Source organism: Rhynchophorus ferrugineus, unplaced genomic scaffold, assembly GCF_030347505.1.
Source record: "Rhynchophorus ferrugineus isolate W39M unplaced genomic scaffold, kcgeb_rfMv2 rfM6, whole genome shotgun sequence".
NCBI classification, from domain to species: Eukaryota; Metazoa; Arthropoda; class Insecta; order Coleoptera; family Curculionidae; genus Rhynchophorus; species Rhynchophorus ferrugineus.
The window spans coordinates 43,164,553-43,189,491 of NW_027472585.1; the positions used below are offsets into that span (position 1 = coordinate 43,164,553).

The window sequence follows — 24,939 nt, forward strand, 5'->3', positions numbered from 1 at the left end:
CTAATCCTACTCAATATCAGACACACAAAAATGGCGTCATGAACAAACCATAGAATGTGGAAAAGTGATCTCAGAGTCAGCATTAGTTTGACCATGCAAAACATTTCCTCGGTTTCGCCTATTTGAGTGAAACCTCTATATATACTTTATAGACAACATAAACCAACAACATAGACCAACACCATAAACATAAATCACCTTGTCCTTAGGCAAAATTGTAAAATCCGACAAGGAAAATGATCGCAGTCACGCCAGTAACCAGGCTGGGTAAGACCGGATATCTTCTGGAATTATCTCGAAGTTGGTCACTCGCCAGTCGGTAGGCTTAATACCGAGGACCGTGGCTCAGTCCACGATAAGCAGTAGGTACAGTCCAGATAAACCCAAGTTGGTAAAAAGGAGGCCCTAAAATATATTAAACAAAATTCTTCGTATTCGAATTTAGTTATCGATGTTGACTTTATTGAAAAACGTACTATCTAAATAACAATTAGGAACTGCATCTTGGTTAAGCAATAATATTCAACATTTCCGTCTATAATAATTTGGTCCCAAATGTGAAGAACAAACCTTTCTGACCAGAAGCTTGATGTAGGAGCTCATAAGAGATTATCTTAGGTTTGCCATTCGAAAACCGTTTCTAGGCTGGAACAGAATCCTTTGGAGGATAGTTCATTCTATTTGAGACTCTACATCTTAAATAAGCGCTATAAAAACAAACCACAAAATTTTAGTCTCATTTAACTTACGATTTTGTCTCTAAAGGTCTTTTTATAATTTACTAGAAAAAGTGTTTTTTTAAATATATTGAGTGGTAAGTTTTTACAAAAAAGAGACATGAACTATGAATTACGGTCTACTTGTCCACTGATCTTTCTATATAAAGTTTGTATCGGTTTATCTTGTTTCTTTTCCTCATAATATCAATTCCTGTTCATTTTAAATCAAATTTATGATGACAGCCGCATACAGACTGCACTCAACCATCATTCACGAGATATTTACGATGCTAATTTTACGTTTTTTTGTTGTTACAGATCGCCCTGAAAAGAAAAATCGTCTAGACCGTCAGGCCGAATAGGGGAGTATCATAAAAATTTACGATATCTGCGATCAAAACTGCTCGAAGAACCGAAAGATTCGCCGAGAGATAGGAATTTTAAAACCTCCAGCCGAATTCCGCGCAACTACGGGCATTAGCTGATCCGAAGGAAGCGTGCCGAGATAGCTCTCGAGATTTAGAAGATCGAGGCGGTACGTCCTGTCGAGAGCGCCAGGAAAAAATCGGCTTTGCTGCTAGACCGACGGTGATTGTTCTTCGTTGTCCGACACCCGGTCGACATGACTGACACGATTTGAATGTTCGGTATGGTCTTGTGACTGTCGTAGCTCGGAATATGTCTTGTGCGTATCGGTAGTAAAGTAGTGGCGATATTCGAGATTCGTTGAAAGACATGGCGGGAGTAAGTGGTGTTGTCGTTTTGGTGATGGTGTGTGGATTTATGGGAATCCGAGAAACAGTAGGATACAACGTAGACAATGGTAAGTCCGGAAAATTTCCTTTTTTTTCGAAATTAGTTCGAACTTACAGTAAAATTGGTAAATTTTTAACTTTTTACAATTATTTAATATAGCAATATAGTAAATTAACCCTAATACGCTATTTGTTTTTATCCTAATTTGCTACAGTTTCAAAATTACAATGTACTTTTTCTACGATACATACTTTGGGCTTAATATCTAACAGGTTTATTGAAAAGTCCCTGGCCTGATATATAGATGGCGCTACTAGAATTAAATCCATATTTTTTAGTTAGCCCTAATCCTCAAAAGTTGCGTGTATAAATTTGACAGCTGTCGGATCACTAGTTTGTGAATTAGAGCATTTTGAGTGAAGCAACTTGTTATTGTGACAAAAATGGATAAAAAGGAATTTCGCGTGTTGATAAAATATTGCTTTTTGAGGGAAAATACAGTTGAAGCAAAAGTTTGGCTTGATGCCGAGGATTGGTATGCTAAGTTTAGACGTGGTGAAATGAGCACCGAAGACGATGAACGCAGTGGACGCCCATAAGAGGTTGTTACCGACGAAAACATTTAAAAAATCCACAAAATTATTTTGAATGACCGTAAATTGAAATTGATTGAAATAGCAGACACTCTAAAGATATCAACTGAACGTGTACATCATATCATTCACGAATATTTGGGTGTGAGAAAGTTATGTGCAGAGTGGGTGGCTCGCGAGTTCACTTATGACCAAAAACAACGACGATTTGATGATTCGGAGCAGTGTTTGAAGATGATCGAGCGTAATAAACCAGAGTTTTTGCGGCGATATATGACAATGAATGATCATTCATGATGATGGCTCCATCATTTCACTCCGAAGTCCAATCGACAGTAATTCGAGTGGACTGCACACGATGAACCCGCTCCAAAGTATGGGAAAACGCAACAGTCTGCTGACGAGGTTATGGCGTCTGCGTTTTGGGATACGCAAGGAATCATTTTCATTGAGTACCTCGAAAAAGGAAGGTCCATCAAAAGCGACTGTTATATAGCGTTATTGGACCGTTTGAAGAACGAAATCGCCGAAATACGGCCGTATTTGAAGAAAAAGAAAGTGCTGCAATAAGACAATGCACCGTGTCACAAGTCAGTGAAAATGATGGAAAAATCCATAATTTGGGCTTTGAATTGCTTCTTCAGTGCCCCCAGCGACTATTTCCTATTCTCAGATCTCAAAAGAATGCTCGCTGGGAAGAAATGTTCGTCGAATGAAGAGGTGATCGCCAAAACTGAGGCCTATTTTGAAGCAAAGGACAAATCGTACTACAAAAATAGCATCGAATAGTTGGAGGGTCGCTATAATCAGTGTATCAGCCTTGAAGGGAATTATGTTGAATAAAAAAACTAATTTTGCCAAAGAAATGTGTTTTACTATGGTAGGCCGGGGACTTTATATAAATGTACTTAGCTCTAATGCTAATGGTTTAATATATTCATTTTAATTCCAGTACATCGTATCCCGTGTTGCCAAATTTACCAAATTATATTGACAACACAAAAGAAACGTCTAACTAAACTCGTACATTAATGGCGTCAATCCACATTGATGAATCACTTCATACTTTTGTCTGCCCGAATAATACAAGAATGGCGAGCCGCCGGGTTTTTTCCCCTCGCGGGCGTCGCAGCGAAAGGCGATTTTTTATAAAGTTTTTTCTCCTCTGTCAGATGGTGGGGGGAGTCCCGAAAAGCTGATAGGAAGTAATTAGTTTTCCAGATAAAGAGAAAAGTTTGCGTCGAAAAGTAAATTTGCAAAGAGGGTCTAATTGAAAATCGAACATGATAAATGATTGGCGAATTTCGGGCGGGGGAGACCGGCGGGAGAGACGGCAAGTTTTTAATTAAAAGATTGGTGGAGTTATTTCGGATTTATGTGTCGGCGTACCTTGAAAACGGAAAGATGCTACGTGTTGATAGAGGGCGGGATCGGGTTCGGTGAAATAATGGAAATTAACAAGGTTTAATTCGTTGAGAAGTTCGCCAACATCTGGAGGATCTTTTATCTGACCTGCGGTTTCTTGTTAAGTCCGGATAATGCTCTAATGAAAAGATAGTATCTTTTTATGTTAACGTCTTCATTTTTAATGTGTTAGAATTGATATTGAGGGATTTTTTTATGTATTGGTGGTTTTATTGTAAAAAAATAGTTTATGAGAAATTACTGGTTTTTCTAATGTTTTTGACATAGTTTTTTGAGGTTATCCAAAAGATAATTTTTTTAGTATTTTTAAGCGTTTGACAACTGGCGCAGCTGGCAACAATGCTGTTAGTTTAATGTTTTGTTACACCCAACAGAATTTGTCACTTTATTATTTGTAGAATGACTTTGTTTTGTTTTAATAAAAGGTAATAGTTATAATGATATTAAAACAATATATAATGGCAGTAAATTGGTTTGGGAGTAATAATTTCGTAGTTCATAGCTTTAACGTCTTATATCTTATTATATATAACGAGTTTGAAAGGTAAATGTCCATAGAACATTCTAGATATTACGCTAAATAGTAACAAGTTACTGGCCGTCATATTTAGCTTGTACACTGGTCCACTTGATGTTCATGGTAATAAGCGTTTAAGACTGCAAGCTGTATTTTTATTCTTTACAGTCATGTTTGACAATGTAGTGACAATAAATGTTTTCTCTATACTCCTAAATGTTTTTAACTAATTTATTATAATATATATGATTTTATACTAACACTAGCTGACCCGGCAAACGTTGTTTTTCCATGTAAATAATTTCTAGAGAATTTCTAGTAGAACAAAAAAAAACTTATTGGAAGTGTGTAAGGATGTGGTATATGAATGAAAAAGGCATGGAGCGCTGTGAACGATGAGGGAATATAGAAATAATAAAACACCAAATATTAATTTTTTAAATATATTATAATTTATTTCAAGTAATAATTATTTATATCATTAATTCATTACATAATATTAATCTCGAAATCCTACAACGTGAACAATATTTTTTGTTAGCCCGTCTTTCTTTTGTTCTTGACGCAACTGCACCATTCTCGCACACTGGTCCACTTGATGTTCATGGTAATAAGCGTTTAATAATAAGTAATAATTTCATAAGAATCGGTCAAGCCGTTTCGGAGGAGTATGGGAACGAACATTGTGACATGAGAATTTTATATATAAGATTAATTAGGCTTATAAAGAGTTTTAAAGGTTTTTTTTAATTTGAATTTTTATTGCCAAAAATCGATACAATATATTTAATTCAAAATAAGCTTAACACAACATTCTATGATCTTCAGCTGTCCTTTTCTAAAATTGAAGTAGAAAAAGTAAAACATCCATCAAATGCGATTTACTCGGTAAAAATTCAGACATCTTATATTACAAAAATGTTTAGTTCGTAGTACAACGAAATGACATATACTGAAAAGTGAAATCTGTCAGTGAGGCTTCAACATGAAGTTGGTCTTAAGTATACCCGATGCGATTTAATATACAGTAACACCATCTGTTGTAAATCTCTTAAAATTAGTGTAGTTATTATAGGTCTGATATAAAAACAACTAAAGACAACAAAAGTAATCTGAAACGATAAAAAACGCGAAATTCCGTCTCCATCTTGTCATTGACAAATAACCCCTAACTGAAAAACCGAAATCATATCAATGCCATTCGGACGAATAAAGTTACCCGTATAAAGAGGCAAAAAAGTTCGCATAAGTCGAAACTATCCTTAGGTTTGATTCAGGACGGACCATCCATCCGAATCGTTTTAAAATTCAACGAGCGTCTGAAGCCGATCCGTTCGAGAGTCGCGTGTAAGTCATCTAAAAAAGACCCCATAAAGCCGATAAATATGAGACAAGCGAACGGACTCGATCGTATTCTTCTTTTCAGTCACCTGCCGCTGTGACGTCGTCGGTCCATTTTAAACCTACGAATGTATCGCCTTGTTTTTTTCCCTCGGGTGGGGATTGTCGGGTCCGTTGAATGGATGAATCCGATGAATGATGCGACGATGACGTGAGTGACATATTGAAAAAAAGGTGCCGGTTAGAAGCGACAGGTTTTTCACTTTGTCAGTATTAATTGGTCTATACAATATTAAGTTATAAAGTTTATAGTTATTAAATTTCATATATTAAGTTATTAAGTTTATAAATATTTATTAATTATTAATTTAAATGAATATATATATATATATATATATATATATATATTATTTCACTGATTATTTATATAGGAAATTACACCAAAAAATTAATGTTTAATTAGCAACCGTCAACCTTCACCAGCATCCTCATGAAGATTGGTTGCCAGAGTTCATCTCAAATAAAAGAAAATTAAAAAAAAAATGTCCTGAACTTCATGTGATAATAAAAAACATGTTTTAGCATTGTCCGATTCTTTTAAATCAATGAAAATCAGTGTTTTTTATGGGATTGAAGGCCCATCAAAGGAATGAGATAAACTTAAGATACTTAAGTGTCAATATAGCTAGTTTTGTTGGGTGAATATATGCAGTAGCCTGTGTAAAGCAGGATTATTGTCACCGACATTTTTTTTATGTTAATTTCGTGTTCTGCTGTCGATCTTATATCTACCTTTAGCAGAGTAATATCACTACTAATATATCGCTATGTGGTTGAGGTTCTAATACCGCTCGACATACCCATTATTCGTGAATATGGTCGACATCATGCCTTGATACACTTTTACTACTGGCCCTTTTGAGGTGGAATAATATTAGAATAAACCAGAAAGCTTAATTTGGAAATGGATGTTATTTTGTTGGTGTTTTTTTATATGACTACTCTCTATATAAAGACTCTACTCAAACACTGTTGCGTGTAATTGTTATGTTTCATTGTTCATTATGGTCGAAATAATCATTTTCAATGACACAATAACTATTTAAAATTTTCTACATCAATTATTATATTAATTGTGTTTTAATAATTGTATCACAAAACTCGGTTGCAATCCGACGTCACCTACCTCCTAGTACCTACCTAGTACAAAAAAAGTACTCATATATGTAAGTAATATACACAAAAATCAGTTAAATATTTATTTATTAATTATTAATTTAAATGAGTATATATATATATATATATATATATATATATATATATATATATATATATTAGTGTCTCCTTTTGCCAACTAGGGGTTTATCTGGACTGGAGTTACAGTTTAACATGGGCTCCGAACCACGATCCTCGGCACTAAGCCTACAGACTGGCGAGTGACCAACTTGAAAATCATCCCAGAAGACATCCGGTCTTACCCAGCCTGGTTACTGGCGTGACTGGGATCATTTTCCTTATTGGATTCTACACTCTTGCCTTGTGATTGTCCACAAATATTAAACAATCACTAACATAAATTTGCGAGGGATTTTTTTTATTTTGAAGCTGCCAATTTGAAATATATGTTGTAATCCTTATACAGATACATTCTTTAAATACTTTAATCTGGGATACCTCTAAAGTAACATCTCTCCTGTCTTTTTTTAGCGAAAAAAATATTGAATATATTTATTTCAACTACGAGGGTATTCTAATCTAGAAAATTTTAAAAATTAATATATCATGTTTTTAAAACTTAACTCGTTAAAAACATGCCCTTAAGGGAATCTTGTCGAATTAAAATGATTTCAGTGAGGGTGCATTTAAATGGAGGCTTCTAAAAATTAAAATTTAAATTACTATTTTCGAGACGGTTCGCATGATATCTGAAGTTCTACTGGACCAATTTAGATGAAGTTTGGTGCGAGTATTTTCTATACATTCCTCTATGATATTAAAGTAGTCAAATAATTCATTTTAATATGTTTCGTTTTTGAAATTTTAAAGTAAGAAAAGAGTGGTGTCCAGAAAAACACATTTAAAGTTTCGTTTATACTAGAACAACTGTACCTTCGAATGTATTCTTCCGATTCGTTAAGGGTTACCCTTTAAAAATAAGTAAAATCGATTTTTTTAAATTTCTAGTCTAAAATACCCCCGTAATACAGATTTAATACAGAATTTGTAGTATTACAATGAAAATTTTGTTCTTGGTTGTCTCTTTTAAATTTTCGATTGTAATGCAAATAAAATCATTAAAAGCGAACTGATACCACTAAAATAACCAGGTGGTTTCAAACCAACAGCTTACCGGCCCTCCTATTCCCCTATCCCGTATTTATCGACTTTACGGGACCCTTTTTGCAGGAATATACACGCGACTTGGAACAGATCGACTCCAAACGTTCGCTGAATGCTAATACGATTTAGACGGATGGCCGATGATTCCAAATCAAAGTTCCTATAGTTTCTACTTACTATGTAAACTTTTTTCGTCGGCTTTATACCGCTTGAATGGAACCGATATGATTTCGGCATTTTTTTGCCCGTTGCAGTTTATTTATCGGTGACAAAGTGGAGACCAGTTTTTTCAATTTATATTTAAGGCACGTTCTTTGGCGCAGACAGTAAAATATCGACTATCGCTTTGTTCTCTGCGTTTGTTTTGTGACCACGTTAAATATTTGATGTAAATAAGTTATAAAATATTAAAGAAGTCTTTTAAATAGCACTGCACTTCAATTTCTATGATATCCTGCAACATTCATCTCATATATTAATAATCGTTATATATATATATATATATATATATATATATATATATATATATATAACGATAATATAAAACAATTTCTCTTCCCCTATACTTACTATGAAGATTTCCTGCTATCTTTGGAATATCTAAATTCATACAATTTTTATTACATTACACATTTTTAAACGCAAATTTTAAATTTGTAATATCTCCGAAAATATTTGTTTAATTTACATGCTGTAAGGAACCATATTGATCTATATTAATTGCACACTGTATTTAAGGTACTTAATTCGATAAGGATTAATGCCGTATTGCTTAAAATAGCTTCGTAAATAAGCCATTTTCTCACGTAAAAAGTAAACAATAAAAATGGTTAATGTGGGTTATCCCTAAAAGATAAACATATACCATCGCGGACTTTTTTGTAGACCTTTTTATGGTGTACAATACTGTAGTACATTAATTTGATCTAACTCGTAGGGTTAGGCAGCGTTTTTGCTAATTGCTAAATAAGCCTAAAAAAATAGGTTAATTTACGACATCACGTTAGAAACCTCTAAAATTAGCAATGTTGCCTTAGTATATTATGCATGTATTATACATATAAACCTTCCTCTTGAATCACTCTATCTATTGAAAAAAAAACCGCATCAAAATCCGTTGCGTAGTTTTAAAGATTTAAGCGCACATGATATAGGGACAGAAAAGGCGACTTTGTTTTATACTATGTAGTGATATACATGTATATCAAAAATAGCTTTCGAGTATATTCTTTTGTTTCTTCTTGCGAAAGTAAAGTCCGCTTTTCTCGTCCTTATCAACAATTGTACAGCTGTAACAAGTACTATAATTTCCCAAATAGCTACCTTTTCAGGATTAATGGTATGCAATCTTTTCCCGCATTATTACATTGGCAAAAAGTTCAATTTTAGGATATTATTCTGGTATTAATGTTGACTACTTATGTTTGCCTCCATACTGAGCATTCTTAACAAAAAAAAAATTAAATGACAGCTGGTATATAATAATGTTGGTTTACATTTTTTCTTAACGAAACATAATTATATCTTATTGCGTTAAAAAAATATTCGGCTTGTGTCAATTTTTTTTGTCCGTTCGGTATGACATGAAACTTGGACTAACAACACGCAGAACAGGGCAAATTGATCCGAGAAACGTCTTAATAAAACGACAAAACAGCAGCGACAGCAACGGCAGCAGCGGCGGCAACAAAAGCCCACCACTGTTCCTCTCATTTCCTTTAAAAGCCCCAACACACATTTATATCTTTCACTTGTAATTCGAAAAACTCCTTAATCTAATTTGACCTGAAGTGGCTCTTTTGAAAGCCAAATATTATTTTATTCTCGAGTGCCGCTTATCCGCATCACAAAGAAAAATACACGTGGGGAGAAGGAAAATAGTAGAAAATGGCAATAAAGGAGACGAATGCCAAATATAGGAAAGTTTTCCGAGTTCCGAGTGACATACGGGCGAACCGCGTCCCGAACCGACTTTCTTTTGATGCATGAAAATGGAATCTCTTTTCCACAACGAGATAAAACGTCTAATGCTGTCGGGTTTATATTTTGCTGATATACAAATATATATTTTCGAACGTATCCAATATGCACGGGCGATGATATATGACGATCATCTGTTTATTCTCATCTATCAATATTTATTTCAAATTTTTAGTTTTTTATCCTAATTATTTAGGACCATTTATTATAAAATGCTTTCAGTGATGGAATGGAATTCACCTTTGGACCGAGTTGCCCTGCTGACTTTGTTCATTAGCCTTGCACTAATGATGCATCTGAAAAAAATTCATTCACTTCTGCCACGATATAGGATCGAAATATGTAGAATTTGTCTTAGCAGTCTGTGACTGTGTCCATAGATAGTTCAAGTCTTAGAACCATATAGAAGAATTGGTGAAATAATCATTGGAAAGAGGCGGCGATTTTAGTCGAGATTTTAATATTTTCTCTCTTTTATACGTACCATCTTAAGGAAACGAAACAAAAGCTCCTCAATTTTGGCCTTTTCGTTTAATTTATTAAAAGTCCTTTTAATAAAACTGTTAATGTACGTCGTCAAAATTTATAATACAACGTTGCCGCATCAAATTTAAGTTTTCGTTTCGTTTTCGTTAACAAAATACTGATCTAAATAAAACAACAAAACAAACGTCATCAAATATGATTTATAATAACATTGTAGTATATCTGTTGTAAATATTGTTGAAGGATTTAAATTACAATTAATTATATGGCCACAATTGCTTGTAGATTACAGTTCTTATTATTATGTTTTTATATTTATATTGAGCTCATTTCCACATCACCTATGAGCTATAATTTGGCTAATTAACAGTTGTATATCAAAGTAATGTATTTTACCTTCCTTAGAGAGCATATTTATCTTCTTACGTTCAGTCCTTGTTTGATTTATTCCAGTATTCTCTTGTCAATTCATTTTGATATCACTGTGTTTTTCCTTAGTTACATTTGTTACTGTTTGTATACATTTTCTTCCTAAAATTGTATCAAATAGGTGCATTATCGCTAATGCATTTGCAATACCTGCAAAACAGATAGTATTAACTAACTCTTCTCGTAAAACCGCTCGTAAATTCTAACCTAATACTCATGTATCTTCTGGAGAATTCTATACATATCACGCATATGTATACGCACATAAAATTTTTCACAATACGTTTCTCGATAGTAATATTATATTAATTATATACTCATCTTTAGTTGTTTTTCCTCGTTTTGTTAATTGCCAGCATTTGGCCATCAGCCCACCACAAAATGTTTCATTCAGTCACTGTCATTTTCACTATCAGAATCACCATTGTAACCAAGTCAGTTAACAAATTGTTAATTTATTATCTGTCGAAATCTCTCTCTATGAGCTTCCTCTCACTCTCTCTGATGCCTCTTGCTATAGTGTATCTTTTTTCAGGCTTGTTTCTAAATACAAGTAAAACAAAAAAAGTTAAATATTTAATATAATAAATACTTGCCTCTGTAACTCTTTTTACTGGCAAGAAGGGACCGCCATTATCACGCATCTGCTTAAGGTAGAGACGCAACCAATTCCTATCTCTGACTACTGAATGGTTTTCACATTTTTAATCAGAGTTATCACCAATTCTAAATAAGAGTTAGAAATTTATCAAAATAACCGTAAAAAATGTTTCGCCGGTTTATAACCTCTGATTATTATCATTAATGTTTTAAATAATTTTACAGACACATGACAACTGTATCAACACAAATATAATTTTATAGACCGATTTTTTTACATGTTCGGATACATCGGACTTCATTCTGTCTCTTTTTAACTAGACTAATGATAATTAGCAAAATGAGTAGGAAAAGTTCGCTCCCAGTTTACAACGAATGTTCGTTAACTTTGAAGTCGGTGCCGAGCCCAAACAATACAAAAATAATAATATAATTTTATGACATATGCAAGAAATACGTACGTATACCGCACCGACTTCAAACTTTTTATCACGATGCTGCTTGAAGATAAACTGTGATCAGAAATGTGTAACTGGGAACCATGTCTACGAATTGATGTTTCTGGAGACTCTGCAACACTATCGAGCACCAGAGCTATATTTTCCGTACTGTACTGTCGAAAATTTGCATGTGTGCATACGATAAATTGTGATTTTGTGAGGCACTGGGCGATTAGGATATTTTTGACGCAATTTCCGCTAAGTGGCAATAATGGAACAATTATTTTCAATAATTGTCACTATTTCTGCTCGTTCTTGTGGTATATATTTATCCATAATAAAATTTGGACGTCTACACATCAGAATGGTTAAAGTGAAAGTGAGCTAAACGTCACATAACCAAGATGGCACGCAATCAATTCGACTGCATGGCCTATTGCAAGAACTATAAACGACAACTTCAGCTATTCGCTAAATTATTTATACGAAAATATTTTTGTATTTTTTCATGTCGTTTTATCACTATGCTGCTTGAATTTCGGCATCATTATATTGCAACGTCAGTCAATCAAAATTTTCAGGATGTAAAGAGGATTCCCTTCGCGAGATCACAATTCCAAATATTTACCCACATTCTCACATTACGTCGACATCCATCGAGGTAGTATTACGAGCACGTCGTGGATTTTTTATTCGAGTAGGGAGGGGATAGCCACCCGTGCATTATAAATAGGTACAAAAAGCCGGGAATTTCACCCTCTCGCGCCCGACGTATCAACCCCTTTTATGCAATTGCCACCCCAGGAGATAATACAAAAAGTAAAGCACGTAATACGATCGCAGCGGAAGGGTTAAGTCCCATCTGAGACAGGTTCATTAGGGGACGAAGTGTACAACGTCAAGCGACGGCAAATTTGAAAGTCACGTAAATCACATACGAGTGTGTAATAGCTCAAATTAAGCGTGGTGGTGTTCCATTTTCTTTTGTTTATAGCGCTCTTTTTTTTAAGTATCGTGTACGAGACACGTTTCTTCCTAAATAGCTCAGTTACGGTTTAATAGATAGTGATAGTGATTACTTTGTCGTCGAATTTCGACATAAATTGGTAACATAACATAAATATAATCTAGTTTAGTTAAAATATTTGTCAAATCACCTAGTTTAGATAGCAGACACCGGGGCCTGAAGCGTTTCTTAATTTCAATAATTGTTTCTTTATTTCTTTAAAAGTTGAAAAATTCTAAAAACTTCTAAAAATAAATAAGGAACTCACTAAAAATTAAAAAATAATCAAACTTAGATTTTTAACACAAAAAAATCTTGTAAAATAAAATATGCACATAATAATCGTTGTAATAATTAAATAAAAATAAACTAAAACATTATTTAACCTCTCTACTACACGTATTTTATATTCTGATTGTATTTCTGTCTATTTTTTGAAAAATACATGTAAAGTATCTCAAGAACCTACACCAACTAACGTTTCTCCAAAGCTAATGTTTCCCGTTGTTTTACCATAAATAAGCAATAACGCAATAAAGAGTAGGTATGTTGTTATCGTTATTACTAATTTAGATTAACAAACGTTCAACAAAATCAGTTTAATAATGTAGAGTAACAGGCATCAAACAATATCCAAAAATAATATATCTAAATATTTATTCAGGACGCATAAAGAATTAAAATCCCGGCTATATTTCAATTTTGGAAAAGCTTAATTAAATAAATGTACCCCAACATCATTCGTTTATATTTGTATTGTACAAGCAGATTTAATTAGATATAATTCTACTCTAAATATAACCTCGTACATATATCAACAATCGGTTAATATACACTTGCTTTCTAGTACTTGAATTTCAGATAACAACAAACAATTTCAATTACGTAGTTCGAAAATTAGATTAATTGAATTCTGTATATTAATAATTCTGTATCAGCTTTGTTTGTCTTGCATTTTTTTAAAATTTATTTATTACATTGTTAGTAGTCGTTGTCGACTAACCCACAACTTATCTTTATCATAGCTCAAATCTAAATATATATCTAGTAGATAAAGAATTAGTCATCATAGTATAATTTTTTGTAGATTAACAACACCGTTATGTCATATCTCATCGAAGGCTAATAATATAGCTGAACATACTTTTTTATTCTCGTAGGCTTGTTCAATTATAGATGTTATTCTATTAACCTGGTTAAATTTCGAATGTTTATAATACTCTCACATGATTCAACGTTAATATATTTGGTTTTCTTTAGTCTGCAAACTATATATTGATCAGTTGGTAGTTGAAAAGCCTAAAGATTTTCATAAAAGTGTAGCTTAACGATACATTTACTAACGAACCTTGTCTCTAGTGATTTTGAGGTCTTTGGAGTGATCATTGCTCATCCATTATATGGCTTTTACAGTTGTAACATCTTATTTATTACGTTAAAAGGTTAGTCAGATATAGTTCATTAGACTGTTATTAAAATCTTGTTGAGTGTTACATTTTTCGAAGAAGACAATAAATCTGCCTATCTTCTATCCTTTGGTACCATTTCTATCATTTATTCAGTCCAATCTATTTTTATCCTCAGTTACTTCTTGATTTTTGTCCACTGCACTTTGCTGTCTAATTCTGTCAAGTTTGTTGGATATATAAGTTGCCAATATCATAATATTTGGCAGTGAAGGCATTTTGTTTATTTTATTCATCAAGCTTTCGTGCTTTTGCTGTAAGGGGATAATTGTCATTAGAGGAAAATATTATTTAGTTGTTCACTAGGTTTGGTATCATAATCACTTGAACAGGTACATGTTAGAGCCTACATTAATTTCAATTCTTATCTAATTAAGAGTTTACTATGACTTTTAACTTATATTTCATGATAGATATTGAATTTCAATCTACACTGCTTCCAAATATCATGAGATGTATATGTATATGATGTATATGTATATATATATACATATATATATATATATATATATATATATATATATATATACTCCTTTTGCTAACTAGGGGTTTTTCTGGACTGGGCCTACAGTTTAACGTAGGTTCCGAACCACGGTTCTCGACATTAAACCTACCGACTGATCGGTTACTGGCGTGACTGGGATCATTTTCCTTGTCGGATGTAACACTCTTGCCTAGGACAGTCACAAATATTAATCAATCACAAATATAAATTTACGACCATGTCCTAGCAGAATTCGAAACCGCGGCTTCTTTTTTTTTGGAATAAAAAAAATTAACGAATTTACATTATCAGTATATATTTATGTATTAGGTGCTTGCATGTATTTTGATCAGCTAACAAGTATCAATGCAAACAGTTGTGAAAGTGGCTAACTGTTAAATTCTATTGATTCCATTGCTCTACAAAAATAATAGTTTTCTATATAGTCTTATTAAGGAGCTAATAATAAAACACAATTTCCATATATATTATTTTACTTTGTTTGCAGTTGTTTGTTGTTCATATAAAGAAATCTGCTGTCGAAGTTCAAGAATCACTTTTAGAACACTGTGTCGCTCTTCCGTCATATTCCAGTTTTCTGGTAAACTTTCAATGATTTAAATGCGATTTTGATAACGGTAATAAAGAACGGTTTTGAGAAAGAACTTCAGGTAAGGTGATCTTTTGACATATCATCTCTTTCACTCTCTCAGTCAGTAACAGTTTAACAGTGCGCATCGTCTCTGTACAGGTAAAAATACTCAATTTTTATATTAATACCAAAATATAAACAGTACAAGAACAAATAAAGTATCAACAACAACATTCTTAACGTTACGAATCAGAGCTCTTACCAGTACAAAGTTAAATCCAAAGTAGCTGTTGTAGTTTGCTGGATTCCACCACTGAATTACTTGTAAATGGCAACGTCATAAAATCAGTCTGACACTACCGAAGTTTACCGAATACCGCTTATAAATTTTCTGAAATAGCAGCTATTCACATCTTGAAACGCCTTCTGACTCTCTGAATTCTAAGGATGATATAATATCTCAAAGGTCTATGTGAACACCAATGAGCAAAATATTATATGACGAAATATACGTAACTTGAATCTTTTAACTGTTGTTTTTGGCAAATTTATAACATTTAACCAAAAACCATAAACTTATATATATATTCGACATGTATACGTAACAATTCAATTATAGCGATGAGCCAATTAAGCAAATAAATAAATCAGCCCTCAGCTAGAAAAAGAGTGAAGATAATGGAACAGTTTCCCCACCAGATCACAAGACGTAACACAAATAGCCGGACATTTTGATTGAAAGCGGCACCGGATCTTTGGTGCCTTTTATTTGTCGAGCCTTCGACGACTCGTTCCCCTAATGGCCAGCTCTAGCTAGAGATAGAGTGAAACTCTCAAATCGGTCCATTATCGAAACGTTACTTAATAAAATGGCCGCACCCTCCGCGCGCTGGTGTCGTTGACATGACGAGTAGTCTAGGGTACAAAAAAAAAATAATTGGCCTTATAGCGTGGCTTTCACGAATGTGCTCTTGCATTCTCGAAATGTTCCGTGGAAAATCTCGAAATGGTAATGGTGACTTCATTATATAGAGACGGTAGTAATTATGATGCTTGCAGCATTCAAATACTCCAAGTATTTTAGGGTATTTTAACGTATTACGTATATTTTTTATTTTGAAAATTAAATTGTTAAAGACTAAATTTATTGAGTCATAAGTATTTATATAATACTAGCGACCCGCCCCGGCTTCGCACGGGTGCAATGCTGACACTAAATTAAATACACTACAGAAAAAATATGAACGTTGTATATAAAAACATAGCGGCCCGCTCCGACTTTGCATGGGCATAAAATATATATGCCTATGTCACTCAATGAAAACATGATTAAAATCGATCCAGTATTTTTGGTTCATTCATTACTGCCCTTGGCCTGCACGCATTAAATTTGGAGTAAAACAATTCCTCTTCCCCTATACTTACTATGAAGATTTCCTGCTATCTTTGGAATATCTAAATTCATACAATTTTTATTACATTACACATTTTTAAACGCAAATTTTAAATTTGTAATATCTCCGAAAATATTTGTTTAATTTACATGCTGTAAGGAACCATATTGATCTATATTAATTGCACACTGTATTTAAGGTACGTAATTCGATAAGGATTAATGCCGTATTGCTTAAAATAGCTTCGTAAATAAGTCATTTTCTCACGTAAAAAGTAAACAATAAAAATGGTTAATGTGGGTTATCCCTAAAAGATAAACATATACCATCGCGGACTTTTTTGTAGACCTTTTTATGGTGTACAATACTGTAGTACATTAATTTGATCTAACTCGTAGGGTTAGGCAGCGTTTTTGCTAATTGCTAAATAAGCCTAAAAAATAGGTTAATTTACGACATCACTTTAGAAACCTCTAAACTTAGCAATGTTGCCTTAGTATATTATGCATGTATTATACACATAAACCTTCCTCTTGAATCATTCTATCTATTGAAAAAAACCGCATCAAAATCCGTTGCTTAGTTTTAAAGATTTAAGCGCACATAGGGATATAGGGACAGAAAAGGTGACTTTGTTTTATACTATGTAGTGATTCAGCAAGCCAACGAACCGAATTGTACATGTACAAAATATAAAACTGACGCTACAAGTGTTCAAGCCTGGGTAAATGAGGTAAATACAGGATGTGTGTTACTACATAAGCCACTGTGTACCCAACCTGTGTGTATTATGTTAATCATAATACTTGAAGTGCAATATGAAATGTTACAAGAATATAGCTACATATAGTTTCTTTCACATCTTCTATTTCTTTTGTGATATCATTATAGCAGTGTCTAAGACAAAATGACCCACAGAAAGATACGTGGCAGTATGGAAGAATCTTATCTACTATCTTCAGGTCTTGCTTCCTTGTGCTTTACGTCATGTTACATGAGCTGTTCATATAATAACATCCATTCTTTATTAATAAACTACATCATTTATATAATAAACAAACAACATGACGGAAACCAAATCGTATTCAAGAACAACCCTTTTAAATATTCACGAGTACTCAGTATAAAGGCGGATTTAAAATCCCGGCCATATTTCATTTTTCGGGAGAGCTTAATTAAATAAATGTATCCAACTGTTGGGCCCTGGTATCCGTTTATGTTTACAGCAGCAAATTTAATCAAAGACGATTCTTCAACTTTAGAAACAACTTTATAAATATTTCTAAAGTCAATTAATGTGTACTCGCTCGAATTTGAGATAATAATAAAACGGTTTTAATCATTAATACTTTGTGAAAGTTAATAAAATTAATTATATCCTTGTTTATTAATTACTTTTTTTTATTTGGGGGTATTACCCTTGTTGCTTATTGTCTGCGATGTCGACGTGTTGTATACGTTTTCAAATTTTAATTTTTCATTGGTTTTTCAGTTTTTCATCTAAATTTGTGACGTCAAAACGTCGCAATATTGCCGCATTAACTCTTTGCTCTAGTTCACTTTAACTCCGACACATCAAAATTCTAATCTAAATCAAATAATTGAGCAGAAATGTCAAATATAATTTATTTTAACATCATAGTCCTAAAAAGTCTAAAAGCTACAGTTCATCATCATAGAAAAAATAGAAGTTTCACGCTATAGGCGACCTTGGGGAAAGGTTTTGTTTAGTTCAATCAACGGTAGCGCTGCGATCGCAAATTGTGATTGGCTAGTTTAAATTCCTGGTGCCGCCACTAACATGAAACGTGAATGATCAAATTGTGTGAAGTCAGCATTTTCTATGGGCGTCCATTTTTAAGTTTGTTGTTTGTAGGTTTTGATTTTTGTTTAGATCAAGAAATTTTCGTTTTATGTTGTGCATATTTTCTGTTTTACATTAATTATTATGGAGTAATAATATAAAAATTGATGACAATGCGTCAGTTTAGTAAAAGATGTAGTGTACCGGGGTAAAAATCTACCACGGAAATTAGACATCGTTTCCCAAAGAATGATCTCGCCCCTTTCCAAAAATGGGTTGATGAAGTAAATAGTAGTAAGTTACCTGGATTAACCACAATGCAAATATATCAACGTCATGGTGTCAGTCACGGATATTTTAGTGAAAAATTTAGAATTACCCTTCCTTCACGAACAGATATTAGGTTAAATGCATATCCAACATTGTTTTTATCAGGTACATATAAAATTATCTATCTACTACATGTCTGTTTATATATTGTTTGTTTATAGAAAAGCAAAACCTACTTATGAAGGTGTTAGTAGTAATAAAATTCAATTAATCTACCAAATTGTTCGTTACAAGAAGGTAATAATTAATATAACTGGATAATTAGTAGTAATAAATACTACTTTTAATTGTAAAATATTTGTAATACTTCAACTTTTTAGAACAATCAATGTTCAATAATTTTATAGTAGAGATATTGTATATTTAAATTTGATTGCCTTGTTAAGAAAATATTTGTTACAGTGCCATCAATTAAAAATGTAATTGCTACATTTAGGGGATTTACTATCTTAAAGAAATCTATTTTGTCTAAATTTACAAATAACTACATTTGTTTAACAAATCTTAACCAATATTGCTTAAAGAATTTTGTTGGATCTATTAGAGGTCATAGTGGTAGAAACAGCATCCTTCATCTGGTATGTTCGAGAAATCTCCAGTTGGGTCTATATTTTCAGTTCCAGAGAACTTTGCTCTGAGAAAAACAAGAGTCTAATATTGTATTTTTATCTTATTTCAGTCTATCTAACAAAACTTCTAAAAGAGAGAAAACATGCAATATTTGTCTACATTTCATATTAAGTAGTTCCACAGATTAAACAGTCTAAAATCTGAATATCTTTGAAAACACATACATTATTAGTGTTTCAACTGTCCAATCCAGAATGATTTTCAAGGCCAAATTTTAAGTTTGTGCGACCGCCACGACCCTTTAGGCCACCACCAATTCACCATCAACAACTACAAAGGTTGGCAACGCCGGTGGATTGGTACCATGCAATTCCAGGGTATAAAAGGCCATCCGGACGACGTCTCGCTCTTTTTTCTTATCACCGTCCCCCTGTACCACTTCCACAGCGCTACCGTACTTCCTTCACCTTAACCTAATATCCTGTCAATCCTCCCATCGACCACATGTATCAATCGCAAGTTAAAATAAACAACTTTGATTCAACCAGTGTTTTTAGTTTCCGTGCAAATTCCTTCCAAAAATAGTAGTGAGTGTTCTGATAGATAATCGCCGCGGTAGCCACACATTTCGACCGATCGACCGACCCTCGACGAACATTCCTACAAGTTATTATGAGGTGTGATAGTATTTTTAGTTTAATGAAGTTAATGAAGTTAATCAATAGGGAAGGATTTAAAGTTTACCTTCAATGTATCAAGATAAGTTAGAATTTTAATAGACCCCATAAATTTGATGGCACTAAACAAATATGGGAAGGCGTTATAGAAGAATTATAGATATTTTAATTTTGCCTAGAATAGAGTTCATAATTGTTTTTTTTTGCTTTTTGTTTATATATATTTATATTATTTACACTTATGTATATTTGTGTAGGATTTTATTTTAATAAATTAATTTTAAAAATAAATTTGATTTTCATTTAAATACTATTGGCCAATAAATGTAACGTTACAAAATAATCAGGAGAAATGGCAGACTAATCAAAGCAAAGTATTTTCCTTACAGGTTTCTACATAACTATTTTAAACTAACCGATCAAATTCACGTTGTCAGCGCCGCCAATGATTGAACCAAGTAAAACTTTGCCCCACTACTTACCATTGGAGTTGCACACCCCTGTTCATTATACAGCCACAATAGTTTATAGGTTAGATTTATAAACTCTAATCACAGGTTCATGACAGGTTCATTCGTTTACGTGATCGAACTAATTAGATAGCATCGTGACTCTATTTAACTAGAATAAAATGAGAAGGAAAATATTATATTGTAAAACGAATTTACAAATTGTGGCAGGTAATACATTAAACATCTTGATGACTTGTATGTAAAAAATACTTTGAATATACTATATATATAATAATAGATGTAATGTAAAATTGCAATATGTTTGAATATATGAAATGTATATAGTAGGGTTTTTAGATAGAAAGAATTTTTTTCATTTGCAATTTACCCATCTTTTGTAAAAGATTAGGAACTAATCCTTAATAATTCATCAGCATAACATTTTGAAGAAAAAGATAATCGATGAATGAAAATGAAATGGGGATGTTAAAATAAATCGTACATCATCTATTATATTTGCCTAATTCATCGTACTTGAAGACCAAATACAAATATTTCTGCACGATAATTTAACAACAGCAATCCAACCACCTGGTTGGAAACTACCCAAACAGGGTCAGCTCGGCACGTTCGTTTATCTATTACGTTATTTTAATATGACCTGTAATATTTTACTGCCTACCCTTTAAACGTCAAATTTTGATTTTACACATGACCAAATAATATTCAATGAATGCAAAGAGCGCCATTAAAAGTTTTATTACTGAGGGTAGACCGAATCGGGACGGAGAGCATTCTATAATGATTTTTTCTGTCGGCCCCCTTGGAGGTTAATGTAATCAACGAGATACGGTCTTTTAGATTTACAACGTTGCAAAAAAATTTAAATATATGTCAGAACAAATGATTAAACTGTCATTTTTCAACTTTTAAAACTTTATTGCACAAAAACTACATCTTATATTTATTTTATCTCGAAAATACATGACTTTTCATTTAGACATCCAATTTTATTAATCTTAAAATATCTACAAAATCAAAAAGTTATAACACATGGGCTGAAAAGTCCAGTATGTAACAAAGAAAACGCGTTTTTTTTTGTTCAAAATTATCTTTATTCGTCAACAACTACACAATTATTCCAGCGCCGCCTAATATTCCTATACCACTTTTCTAGAACGATTTATCTCTTGTCTCAAAATAGGCCATTCACCAGTTGCTGTCCAGTCAGATGACGATCGAAGGGATGGATCCATGATTCATCTATTGTCACATATCGACGCACAAACTTGGGTTTATTACGTTTAAACATAGCCAAACACTGCTCAGAATCATCAACGCCTTCTTGTTTTTGGTCAACAGTGAACAAACGCGGCACCCACTCTGAACAGAGCTTTCTCATCGTTAAATATTCATGCAAGATAAAACCAACGCGTTCTTTTGATATCTTTACGGTGTTAGCTAACTGCGTGCGTTAGTTAACTTTTAGATCATTCAAAACAATTTTTTTAATGTTTTCTGGTGTTACCACCTAGTTTTGACGTCTATTGCGTTCTGCATCATCGGTGTTTCTTCGACTATGTTTGCAAACCAACGTTTTATTGTTGTTGCTGATGGAGCGGGGTCCTTATAACACTCTTCAAGCCATTGCTTCGCTCGAACGATATTTTTCCCATCAAGAAGCAGTGTCAAATTAAGACATGAAATTGTTTTTGATCCATTGTTTTGAAAATAACAAAGGTGGCGTCACTCTTAGCACGATTACTCACAAACGTATGCGTAGAATATCATGCAATTTCATGATCTTTCTTTCAAAGATTAGTACTACCCGAAAGAGCGATGAAATCTTCAAACAAACTCTGTTTTAATATTATTTAATATAAATATTCAAATAACAAAATTAGTATTACAAAATTATAACATTTTACTAATAACCCATACCTTATTTACTTATTTTCGCGTTGTTTGCTATTAATTTTCTGTATTAAACAATAAATGATGGCATTATCTTAACGAACTTTTGTAGAAATAAAATTTACCTAAAAATTACTTCCTAACCACAACTCTTGCAAAGAACAAAGCGTAGCTATGTAATGTGTCAAGTTAGTTTAAAATAAATACTCATGATTCAACTGGTCCTCTCATCAACATCACTGGCCTCAATACTGCGAATGAATATGCTGCTAGCATATTGCTACCAGACATTGCTCTATTCCAAGTTGATACTGCGTCCATACACACAGCCAATAAGGTTAGGTGTTAGTTTGAGGAACAGAAGGTGAGTATCAACAGAAATGAAGTAATCGGTGAATGTTTGGTTACAAGAATGGAACAACGTTCCATCGGAAACTATTTGAAGACTTTACGAATCTATTCTGTGAAGAATTGAAGCTGTTTTAAAATTAAATGTTTGCTCAGCACCTTATTTATAAATAAATATTTTGTTGTCCATATTATTTTGTCAGTCTCATGTATCAATACGTTATCCGTTGGAACATTCTGTTGGAACTGGACATTTTACGAATCTATTTCGCGAAAAATTGCAAATATTTCAAAAACCGATGGTGGCTTAATACTTTATTAATGGATAATTATTGTGTATACGTCAGGTGTTCATATTATTTGGTTCATCTCGTGTATCAATATGTCATCCGCTGGAACATTCTGTTGGAAACGACATTTTACGAATCTATTTTGAAGAATTGTAGATATTTTAATATCAAGTGGTGGGTCAGCAGATTATTAATAAGTAAATATTGTGTATATATCAGATGTTCATGTTATATTGTGCATTCCCTGTGTATAAATAAAATTTCCTTTAAATTTATAATAATGTTTGTTTTTTAGTGTTGCCTTTGAATTGATAACGTCGAAAATAAAATCCAAACAGTATTGTTGCAAATCAAAGTATTAAGATTCATTAAAACTTCAGTTAAGTTCTGCTAGTAAAAAGGTAAATATTAATTATTTTATATTCCTTGTTAAGTAAATTAATTTTGACCTTCGTCTCGTATATTACGCCACAAAATAAAACTGATATAAAATTTCTAATTTCGTTCCAGTACCTAATATAATTTTGCTATCAAACTTTCTACTTTTTTATGACACTAGCCCGTTTTAGCGTTATAGAAAAGTTGACATATTTCGTTTTCTTGACAATATCTGAACGAAAAAATCTACCGAAAAAGATTTGATGTAAAGATAATTGTTTTCGTTATTTTTGGGAGAGATTAATAACTGGAAAAGTAAGGGAAAAAAGTCCTGCTCCTCCGGTAATCCACCCTTGTTTAGCAAACTTCTTAAAGGAGAATTAATACAAAAAGATTTTTCTTTCCATTTCGGAAAATATCGGGCGGACGCGAACTTATACCTGCTATAAAAGTTCGAGAACTTTGTTTATTAATCTTAACATTTTTTATTTGGTCAGAATGTCGATCTTACGCAGATAAGAGATATAAATTATAATGGCCTGTCGCATATTTATTGGACGTATTTTTTAGTGTTCTACATTATTTATTAGATGTTTCTGTTGTAATTACGTTTCTTTAAGTTAAAAACTTCATACCGCAACTTACATATTGAAATGAGCTTTTAAATTCTAATATCAGTAAAGTGACAATCACTTGCTGGATATTGGAAAACATATCGACCAATCGATATTGACAATTTTAGGAAATGTTATTATATTAGACTAAAAGGAAAGTCCTTTGAAAAATTTATCTGGTTTTTCCAAAAATGTCACAATTTTATATCGACATTTCAAAATACGATTTATCGGTTTAAAATATCGATATGTCAATATTTTGTCAACAATACAAGTAAGAAAACGAAAATCGGAAACTATTTGGAGTATTTACGAATCTATTATGTGAAGAATTGAAGCTGTTTTAAAATCAAATGGTTGCTCAGCATCTTTTTTATAAATATATATTGTGTATACGTCAGGTGTTCAAATTATTTTGTCCGTCTCATGTATCAATACGTTATCCGTTGGAACATTTTGTTGGAAACTTGATATTTTAAAAATCTATTTTGCGAAAAATTGCAAATGTTTTAAAAGTAGTGGTGGCTTAATACTTTATAAAATAATTATTGTGTATACGTCAGGTGTTCATATTTTGTCCGTCTCATGTATCAATACGTTATCCGTTGGAACATTCTGTTGGAAACGATATTTTACGAATCTATCTCGCAAAAAATTGCCAGTATTTTAAAAGCGAATGGTGGCTTAATACTTTATTAATGAATAATTATTGTGTATACGTCAGGTGTTCATATTATTTTGTCCTATTCTAATATGTAATCAAATTTTAATAAATCGTCAATATCATTTCAAATATTTTTACCTCTCGAATGATATAATTGTCAGTCTATACATATTTTAAGCTGAAAGAAACGAAAATGTATGTTAAATAGCTTTAGAAATTTTCATTACATGACTTAAAAAATGGATGTTGAACGAAAACTACTATATTACCATCAGATTCAGCATAAAATTATTTATAATCCTACAAGGATTTTCATTGATTGTCAGACTA

At 32.6% G+C, this 24,939-nt stretch overlaps 1 protein-coding gene across 1 annotated transcript in view; it reads left to right on the top strand.

The window, feature by feature from the left end:
* Positions 1-24,939, top strand: part of LOC143197969 (discoidin domain-containing receptor 2) — a 623,414-nt gene that overhangs the window by 162,604 nt on the left and 435,871 nt on the right. The window contains exon 2 of the mRNA XM_076406850.1: positions 1,038-1,542. Within this exon, the coding sequence (XP_076262965.1) occupies positions 1,455-1,542 (88 nt within the window). The 5' untranslated portion in view covers positions 1,038-1,454. The remainder of the gene's footprint in view (positions 1-1,037; positions 1,543-24,939) is intronic.